Here is an 11,114-nt window from a genome sequence, read left to right as displayed (position 1 = left end):
GAAATATATTTATGTTTGTGGTTGTAATGTGACAAAATATGGAAAAGTTCAAGGGGTATGAATACTTTTGCAAACCACTGTACTATTCTGACACTCTGTTGGATTGAATGCACTCCATCACACCTGTATGACACAGATCAGATCACATTCCAGCAGGACACACTGTAGCAGGTGTAGACTAGAATGAAGATGATCACGGCTGAAACAAGTGGTCTAGTCAATTAATTCCAAAAATTTCAACATTAACATTTTAATTTAACATTATCCTCATTATAGATTTTATAAGAAAAATGGTGGTGGTGGGTTATATGCAATAGAACCCTGTGGCACAGTCTAAGCTTTTATCCTTAATGGCTTTTTCAAGTGTTCGTTACTTCTACTTTTATACTTTAAGTAGTTTTAAAACCAGTACTTTTATACTTTTACTTGAGTAAAAAGCTTGAGTTTATACTACTACAACCAAAAGAGTATTATTAAACCCTAGTATCTATACTTCTACTTAAGTAATGAATGTGGATACGTTTGACACCTCTGCTAGTCCACCACCTCTCATTGGGATTCTAGATCAAAATCCCTYCATGATGAAAAAAGATGTCAGTTGTTTTGGTCACACCTTATAAATGACATTATGCATGATTTTATGAGATATACAGTATAACAGGAGGAGTTAGCTGTTGAGGATGACTCTCAGCTGCTACCACAAATTTTAGCTCAATTTAGACAAATGTATTAAATGAGACATAACATGCTTTTAAATCCTTCTTTTTTATATTTAAATCATTCAGCTTAGATCTATATAACACATGCCTAGAGACTTTAAGTACACAACAAAATGCATTTAACAGCTAAAACGTAGATTTTGCTTGATATTTACCATTTAGACTTTTATGTTTGCTCAGGTTAACTAAAGTGGCAGTCTTCGTAAATGTAGTTGACAGCAAAGGTAATTAGCTGTAGATGTATATCCAATCATTATTTCTAAACATATAATAAAATTTTTCCATTGTTTCACGAGATATTTTTCTGACAGACAAAATATTGACTCTAAAATTAATGGTAACGTTTAAGGAAAAATGTCACTCAACGTGTAGCTTTCAGAGTAAGTGTTGAGCATACCTCTCAGATACTACCACACCAATTTACAATTCAATCATTGCAAAACTGACAGATGTAGCCATTGCTGTGCTGGCTWATGTCAACAAGCTGTGGTGGCCAGCTTGAATTAGGCTGACTGTAAAAGTTTATCAGTTGCAGAAGTACATCTAATGATCACTTTGAGAGTTTCATTAGTCACACATGCCTACACACAAACGCACGCACGCATACACGCAGGCACGCACAGCCAGATGAAGACCATTTTATCCTCAGTGGCGAGCAATCAAGTTCACATTAGGAATTTTAGGACTATAATAATGCTTGTAGCAGGAGGATTTTGAATATCTCCAGTTTAATGGCTGGCAGAAAGTGCCACTGCTTTTTAATTCTGACTCACAATTCCTCATTAATTGAGAGGGACTACATCTTTCAGCTATTTTGAATAAGTGTGCGGTGATGGCATTGCTTTTTACATAACAGGCACATTCCCGCCGCCAGCCATTGTCGCTTAGCTCTTGGAAAGCACTGCCATCAGTGTGGCAACCGACGGGGGAGCGACGTTGGAGGCGAGTCAGCCTCCGCTGCCTGGGAGCAGATCTGATCTGGCTGTTTGGAAGAGGAAAATGCTCCCAAGTCTTCAGAGAGAAAGCGAGATACTCTGGTTCAAAGCCAGAGAAACTAGCACACCACGAGAGAGAGAGAGAGAGAGAGCGGGCGAGCAGCAGGAGACAGATGCAGAGATGGAGGGTGAGAGTGACAAGAAGGGGACTGATTAGTGAAGTAAACCACTCTGAGCGGCAAAGGGAATCCCATGGGTGGAAGATAAGTGAACGGGAGGAGAGACACTCACAGAGAAAGATGAGGAGGTGGGTAATAAAAAGACAGGAAGGACTYGACAGAAGATGGAACATGTCCAAGACGAATTTACAGAAACTCTCCTTCTGAGGCACAGCAGCAATAAACTCTTATTGTAGAGGAGAAATTGTAAAGGATGCAGCAGGGGAGACAGCAAGATAACAGGACACAAGCAAAGATAGGAGGAAAAACAAYGAGATGAAGAACAGTGATAAACAGAAATGTCTAAACCAACAGAGGAACCTTTATTTTCCTTATTACTGAGCTTCTACAAGCTTATTAGAAGTATTGTAGAGCTGATGAAGTCCCTCCCCCTTTTTAAACCATCTGGGTATAAAAAAAGGCCACTTTACATAATAGGTTGCATCTTTAGACATTCATTAAGTCACTTTGTAGAAGAAATGGGCAAGGGGGAGGCAAAATGAGAGAAAATGAGATGGAAATATATAGAATGCAGAGGAGAGACAGTAAAGCAGCCAGTTTGAGAGGAGTGTTTGTGGAACATTACAGCTTCTGAGTCGTGGGGCGAGCCATCTGCAATTCTAATCAGCTGCCTGACGAAGACCTTGGTGCCACTCGGGAGGGGGGAAAAGGGCTCTGTTGTGCCTAATATTCTGAATGACAAGTGCACTGGGAGAGAAAACAGAGATGGAGATGAATGCTGAGATTGTGAGAGAGCTGAACTGAAGAGAGGTGGCGTTTGAGGAAGTTAAGTGGAGAAATGTGGGTGATGAATACATTACATTTACCAAACTAATAGTCCCCACCCCCAATATAAGTCTAACATTAGCTTGTTGTGTGGCATGAAGCACATATTGGCTGCATTCCCCTAAACAGTCAAAATCCATGCATTGGGTTCTTGCAGATGTGCTAAACAAATATGTGTTTTAGRTCTTACAAAATATTAATGTATTTCTGTTGTGACTTTTGCTGCACGTTCCTCACCAGGAAGTGATGTGAACAAATTCTCACAGCTCTGTCTCACCATTGACCCATTTGGTTTCTGTCTGCAAGATGCTTGGATGTTTAAACTCTCATTGTTTGCATCAGAGTTTGAGAAATAAGCTTCCCTAACTTTAACTTTGCAAGTAATGAAATGAAGGTTAAAAATATGTAATTGAGTACAAAATTAGAAAAAAAAGAGTTGATTAGAGCTTAAATTTGAACACTCTTAAAGGGCCAATATTATGTTTCTCAGGCATGTAGTTCAGTTCTATACCATAACCTCTTTGTCACCTTCAGTTGTTATGAAAATGGTGTTTATATTTATAAATCAAAAATAAACTTGACTTCACATCACAGCAATTTCTAAACTTCTTAAAATTGGTCTCTGTCTCTTTAAGGCACTCACAACAGCTTCATGCCATTTACAACTTGGAGCATCGTAGCCTAATTTGTAATAATAATAATAATAATAATAATAATAATAATAATAATAATAATAATAATAATAAAGAAAAATAATAATAAAATAGGAGCAACATTATACAATATCAGTTTTGGAAAATTGCAACTTAGGAAAAAACTGAACCTTACCGTCGGACCAGAAAGTATGTTTTCTGAAGAACCGGAGTGAGTAGAGAGACAACGTTTCAGCTTGGTAAAATCCCAGTCATCCTCACACACATCAATGTTAAGCAAATTTTTTTTTTTATCAATAAATTGTGGTGAAAGCCAGTTAAAGAACACATTTYAGTTATGAATGATAACCGTAGATCACAGATTGACCGAACAACTGAACAAAACAACATGAGTTGTTTTTCAGCTTACCTGAGCAGATGACAATAGTGTTTGTTTCCTTCTGAGTGTTGGAATTHCATCATCTTTTAGTGATAATCTTATTAGTCCACTGTTAAATTCCCTTTTGTTCAGAAAACTATCATCCATAAAGTGACTTGCACAAATATATAAATAATAGTTTTTTCATCAAAGGGTTACTTCCAAAATTGAAGTCCAACCATTTTTTAAGAACCGTGTCATACATGGGAAGCTCTCTTGGCATCAGAGAATTATTTTCCTTAAAGGCATTTTTTAATCTGAAAAGAACTGGACTGAGCAGTAGTTTTAGGAGCTCAGCAGACACTCGGTTTTATCAGTTGTTTGCTTGTTGTTGTTACCAATAGCCTGTAGGAGTTGCAGGGGGAGGTGTGCTCTGTGATGAGGAAGCTCGGTGTGGAGACACAGCCCAGAGGAGGAGCTGCACCTAAAAGGTGGTTCTAGCGATGCCTCAGGACAGCACGGGATTTCTCAAACATACATGAATGAGTCAAAGCAATACTCTGTGCATGTTTTTGATGAAGGGATAATGTGATAACATGATATAAAGTCCAAAAAAGTTGATTTTAAGTGATATTGCCCCTTTAACATAAAACATACAGATTAGCTTAAGATAGCTAAACATGTTAAACTGTCAGCTACTTTACATTTTATTTTCAGCAGCTGTAATTGGACAATATTTCTAAAGACATTCATGGACATTTGTCGCTTGAAGTCATATTGAAGTTATATTTTAAGTTAATTGTGCAAAATTTACTTTTTTGTGCTTTATATTGCGTTATAATCAGGGTTGCACATAAAAATTTTTGGTCTGGTTCTCAGGGGAGAACCTGGGGTTGTTGCTTGGTGCTCATATTTTCCTTAACTCATTTATCAAATTTATCTAGAGGGGTGTCAGGGCATTTATTATCGTCCTGTTCTGTTTTATGACGCCTTCTATCAGCTGGCAATGTCTCGYGACATCATGACAAATCAGAGTTTTTTATTTTGTTTTTTTACTCTGCATACATTTTGTAAACTACCTACGTGGCCAATGGGCTGACCCAAGGGCATATGTCATCTCAAACTGAACATGTCTGTTAGACTACACATGACCCTGAGATGTACAACTCCTGTAGTTTGGCCTTCTAGATCTTTGGCCTTGTTTAAACCAGCTTTCCACACTCTGCAGACCAAGCAGCAAATGTCTGTCTTTTGCACAGAACAAATGTTTTATTTGTTAGACTGATTTATTTTTTTAAATACTATTTTATACAAAAAGATTATATTTAGATGGRTTCAGCTCATGTAATCATTTAAAAWTATTTATTRTTTATATTTTATCAWTTATTGAATTACATTCATCCCAGAGCAGCTGTGTCACAGTATGATTCTAAATATAAACATGTTTAGCACATCAAGAACCCTGTTGTTATCATAAAATTGTGAAAAAATGAAATTTGTGGATCTTTCTGATCAATTAAAATAACATTTAAAACTCATTCACCTAGAGAACATGGCAAGTTTTTATTTTTTTGGATGGGGGGGGGGACGTTAAACAGACTCATCTTTTCTTTGATATGGGGCAAATAAATGTTCTTCTGTTAGAGCAGAGGAGCCCAAAGTGGGGCCCACGGGCCAAATTTGGCCCGCCAACCATTTGTTTTGGCCGACCAACAGTTGCCAAAGTTACAAGGTTGTAACCTGTTATCCTATAGGTAGAAACACAGTATTTCCATTGGTCAAATGACTATGTAAAAGGGCTGTAGTGAAGGTAGTTTTCAGTCATGGTGCTGGCATATCTTTGATTTATTAGGATTAAACATGAAATGACAACAAGAAATATTTAGATCAGATTTAACCCCGCATGTAGATTTGCACACTTTATAAGGCCACAAAAACTCATATTTTATCAATTTATGATATGTCCCATGAGCCTTTGCTACTTGAGCGTATGGCAGACTTTCTCCAAGTGCACAGACTAAAACAAAAGAGGGCCATTGCACAYCTTAATCGTTAAAAATAAACAACTTTACTTTACTTAAAAAAGTATTTGTATTTCATGTATTATATAACTGCATTTGGCCCGCAGCCATGGATAGATTTTCATTTTGCCCCCCTCGGGGAAAATGTTTGGGCACCCCTGTGTTAGAGGTAATATGGTTTAGAAGAACTCGAACAGTGAATCTCACAGAAAGACTCAGTTTGCCCACGCTGAGGTGCGRTCCRGTCTCTCAGGAGGAGAGTTTAGTCACTGACGCAAAGTTGGACAGATCTATCTGATAACGACACTCTGAACATATATTTAATATAAAGTTAGGTTTTATAGACCAAAGTCTCTTGTAGTTCAGGAGCAAAGTGCGGGAGGAGATGTKAGGACTGATCGCTGCAGCCGCTGCTTCTAAACTGCTCTCACTGAAAGTCCCGCCCTGCTCTGCTCTGACTGGACAAAACGGCTCTGGAGTTCGTCTGATTTGTTGCAAGCAGTGTCCGTTTAATCCATCAGGGCCCAGCTGCCCTCCTCTGACAGAATGACGATCCAGTCACACCAGTGAGGCTGGATTTTTTTCTCTTTGGTTTTGTTTGTTTTTAAGAAATCAGGTCACATTTGTGACCCTGCTATCTGTTGTTTTCACAATCTCAAGTACAATCTTAGGTACGCAAGGGAGCTTTGTGACATTCCATCTGGTGCGCTTTTCCTTTTTTGATCGTGCATGTGCACCTTCGCACCACTTATGTGCAACTCTGGTTATAATGTCATTCCCTCATCAAAAACATACCCAGAGTGTTACTTTGACTCATTCATGCATGCTTGAGAAATCCTTGAACCTCCTGTGGTAACCATGTGGAGCTGCCTAAACACTTGCTGGTACAAAGCACCTTCCTGCAGGTGAGTCTGCAGCAGAGCTCCCACCCKACAGAGCACCTGTCCCTCAAAGCATACATTTTTGATATATACAGCGTTTTAACAACAACCGAAGATAACATAGTAACTTGACTGTGGTGCGTAGTTGAACTATGTGCCTGGGAAATACATAATTCCACTGAGACCACAGATCTCCTTCGCAAGGAAGGCCTGAGTCTGAAGGCAATCGAACATGAAAGTTTTTAGACTGTGGGGAAAAAAAATAGTGAAAGCCACATAAAAAAAGGTTAACATGCAAACTCCACACAAAAAGACCCCAGGTCTGAACTTCTTCCTGTAAGGCAACAGTGCTAACCATTGAGCATTCATGCTGCCAGTTTGATCATTTTTCCTTACATGAACATTAAATGCCTGAGACAAGCCTGTCAGACTGTGTTAAAGCAGAACAGGGAGTTTTCAGAAAAAACCTAATTTGGCATTTCATGTTGTTTTTCATTTTAGGTTAAAACTTCATTTGTGTGGGAATTATTTTTGTTCCAGTTCTTTTTTTTTTTTACCTACTCCAACACACACACAAGTTTGCATTTGTATCCTTATTAGGACTGTTCATTGACTTCCATTCAATTCCAGTGGTTTCTATAGCTTAATACTGACACCTTACACTAAATCTAACCTAAACTCAATTTACACCTTAGTCCTAAACTTAACACGTGACCAAAAAAAATGGAGTTTCACCATATTAGGATCTGTCTTTGTAAGGACTACTGGTCTTGACAAGGTAGGTGTGTATACCAGAAACAGTCCTAAAAAGGTAACACACACACGCACGCACGCACGCACGCACACACACACACACTTAAATTAAACTTTTTCCAATACTCTGTTCAACTGTCGAGCCTGTATTGATTTGTACAGAAGCACAGTGAAGTCTTTTGATAACTAAGCCTTTCGTCTTCAAACACGTCTCCTTACCGTGTCTCCAGCCTCCCTGGGAATTCCAACAAACAGGTGATCCAGGAAGTTAGCGCTGCGTCCGAGCCCCAGCACGGTGTAGGGCAGCTGCAGGGAGAAATGAGCTGACTGGCTCAACTGACCAGCTGCAGGGAGAGAGACAGGAGAGACATTTGAACGATTAGACAGTTAAATACTAAACCAACCCAACAGCCGGATGGATTGTTCTCTAATGTGTTGTAAAAATCTTGTTTAAAGGACTTTAAAGAATACTACACTTCTGGGTTGTGGGGATTTTCTCTGAAGTCTTAAGTATGTGTTAGATTTTAAAGTTTAGTGTTGAATTGTTACAAATGCCTCTCCTCATAGGACTGTCTGTAATGCTGGTGAGAACACTCACACGGGGCAGGAGAGGAAGCATTKTTCAGTTGTATTCATTCAGATGTTAATATTACTCTTGTGTGGTTTGTATCTGAGTTTATTTATGTGTCTGTCTAACTACTGAGTGTTTTTCTACAGACAGAAATCACATTTACAGAGTGGTGAACACAATATTCTACAACAACTGGACGAATCAGAAGTGGCCAGTGGTGCAGGCTTCACTTTAAATGGTTACTAGAGCTGCAAGTAGCATTTGAGCATCGTTATCTCAATGTACGTGTGCGCAATAGTCTCATTGCGYAGGCAAATTAAATCAATGTGTTATCTTGAGASTAAACCACTAAAACATAAGTCATTGCACAAAACAGTCARGTGTTACAGCTTTTATTTTGATAGGTTGCTTCCGCTGGCGCAAGCTAAAACTTTCATTTTGTTATGAAACTTTTGGGACAATAATGGCAACGCGTGTTGGAGTGAGTCGGTAAATTCTCAAGCTGTGGAGGAGGAAGACGACAACGATCTTGACAAAAACAAGGAAGATGAGCAAACTCACAGAGAGCTAAAGGAAAACAGGTAAAATACAGTTAGCTTGAATGCTGATATTACAGTGTGACAGAAACAGAAACAAAAGGGGTAAAAGGCAATTGACATTTGCACGATAGAATGAAACACACTCTGACCTAGGGTTGGGCAATATTGGCAAAAAAATGAATCACGATTAATGGGGGTATTTAGCCGATAACGATTAATTTGACGATTAATCCCCTGGAGTCCCTGGACACCCTTATGTCCTAGTCACATGACCAATTTAGTGGGAAAGYTTTGCTCTTCATAAAAATCTGTTCCAAATTGTGTCAAAATTACAGACTTCAGGCTATACATAAATTTTTAAACTGTATTGATAAATAAATTACAGAACCTTTTTTTTAATGTTCATCATATTTGAAGTGGAGAGGAGCACCGAGCGGATTGACTGGAGAAATCTCCCCTGGTGGCATTAATCCTATTAATCGTCAAGTACCAAAAATTAATCGATTAATATTCTTCTGATGATTAATTGCACACGATACGATAATGCCCAACCCTACTCTGGTCCCAGCTAAATAAAAAAAAGCAACAAAAGAAGAATAACTCTCAAATACAAACAAACAAATAAACAAAACAAAAAAAATATACACATGTAACATGCACAAAAAAGTAAGATTAGTACAGGTTCATTGTCAACAAGATGACAGAATAATTTAAAGTAATATTTTAGTCACCTGTTGAAAATTGTATAGTTTGAGCCTTTATCCTTTGACGTCCAAATCAAAAGTAATGACAGCTCATAATGCTACAGTGATTGATAACATTTTTACAAATGTAAGAAATGGAGAGAGGCTGAATGGAATTTTGATGACTGATGTAAGTGATCATTTGTCCATTTTTACAATTGCTAAAAATGATCAATGTAGTGAAAAAGCAGTTACAAGAAATAAGAAAATGATGAATAAAACAAAAAAGGCTTTGGATAAACTGAAACTGAAAGTTCTTGTGGACAAATAATGTAGTTTATTCAAGAAAGGGAAAAGTATACTGTCAAAATTATACACGATTCCCCTCTGAATATGCCAAAAAAAAATTTGACGTACATATAACAATTTGTACACTGCCCAGCTAAAAAAACAAAGTTGCCACCTGGTTTTAACTAAGTGCTATGATGTGGGGTTGCTGATGGTCAGGTCTAGGTTCAGCAACAGTTTGTGCTCAAAGCATGAGATCAGCTGACTACCTGAATATACTGAAAGACCAGGTTATTCCATCAATGGAGTTTTTCTTCCCTGATGGGATGGGCATATTCCAAGATGACAATCCAAGATGACAATGCAAGGATTATTCATTTTCTCAGTACAAAAGCACAAAACATTTTATAAGCTGAGAACATTCTTATCCAACACTTCAAATTTAAAGTCTGTATCTCACAAAACTATAAACAAACCCCCAGTTTGCTTTGCTTGCAGACTAACTTTCCCAAAGGGACAATTTAAGATTCACATAGTGCTTTGTGAAAAGTTGCAATTGAACCCATTTAGGATAAGAGTGGAAGGACTCAAACACATTATTAAACATAATAAGGATGAAAACCAAACACACAACAAGAACGACTGAGCCAGAGGGTCCCCAACATGAGACTTGGTGTTCTGACGCAAAGAGGCATCATAAAAGATACAAATCAGAATGAAACACCTGAGGCCAGTACAACACCTCGCCCAACTTCCCACCTCCTCCCCCGTTCTGTAATCTCTCAGTCCTCTTGTGCTATTCTCATCCCACCCCTCAGTATTTTGCTTCCCTCTTTTAGCTCTTCTCTATCTCTCTGGTTCCCCTGGTACATCACTCTGATTTGGCCTTTTGCTTCTCCTTCTTTTCCCTCCCTCGTCATCGCCTCTCTCACTCCACTTCAGCTGCTGTAGCTCGCCCACGCCACCCAACTCTGCCAAATGCAGCCGACATAAATCAACCTCTATGTGGTAAACAAAAAGAGAGAAAAAAAGAAAGCGAGGAAAGGATAGAAGAGGAGAGCGAAAGCCTCGAGGCAGCCAGTGATCAGAACTAATGTGGATGGACTGCACACTGCAAAACAGGAGAAACAGAACAGATTTCCTTCTCTGTTTTTCTAATCTGTGCCTTGTTTAGGAGAAAAAGAAGTTTGGTTCACATGTTGTCAACAGCTACWTTTTGCCTGTTAAGTTGTTCCTTGTAAGTAGTTTTGTTTAACTGCTTGTTTTCAACAAATATTGTTACAGTAATAAATTATTCAGTGTCCAATACACCTTCACCTTTTTTCTGACTATAAACAGCACAAAAACTTAGTTACAAAATACTTTAATTTTTCATAAATCCTTTTTTTCCCCAGCAGAAATGCTGCTCATTGGGAGTTGTGTATACAGTGCCTTGCGAAAGTATTCAACCCCCTTGAACTTTTCAACCTTTTGCCACATTTCAGGCTTCAAACATAAAGACATAAAATTTAATTTTTTTGTGAAGAATCCACAACATTCTGGATGAAAACCTGTTGGAGTCTGCAAAAGACCTGAGACTGAGATTTATCTTCCAACAAGACAATGATCCAGAACATACAGCAAAATCTACAATGGAATGGTTCACAAATAAAAGTATCAAGGTGTTATAATGGCCAAGTCAAAGTCCAGACCTGAATCCAATCGAGAAT

General features: G+C 38.3%; 1 protein-coding gene across 1 annotated transcript in view; it reads right to left on the bottom strand.

The window, feature by feature from the left end:
- itfg1 (integrin alpha FG-GAP repeat containing 1) overlaps positions 1–11,114 on the bottom strand; it is a gene marked incomplete at its 3' end in the record, with an annotated part of 106,248 nt that overhangs the window by 14,976 nt on the left and 80,158 nt on the right. The window contains 1 exon segment of the mRNA XM_014028579.1: positions 7,544–7,668. Within this exon segment, the coding sequence (XP_013884033.1) occupies positions 7,544–7,668 (125 nt within the window).

The sequence above is a fragment of the Austrofundulus limnaeus genome, unplaced genomic scaffold, assembly GCF_001266775.1.
Source record: "Austrofundulus limnaeus strain Quisiro unplaced genomic scaffold, Austrofundulus_limnaeus-1.0 Scaffold784, whole genome shotgun sequence".
NCBI lineage: Eukaryota > Metazoa > Chordata > Actinopteri > Cyprinodontiformes > Rivulidae > Austrofundulus > Austrofundulus limnaeus.
Note: the sequence above shows the minus strand (reverse complement) of the source record. Positions and strands in the feature narration are given on the sequence as shown.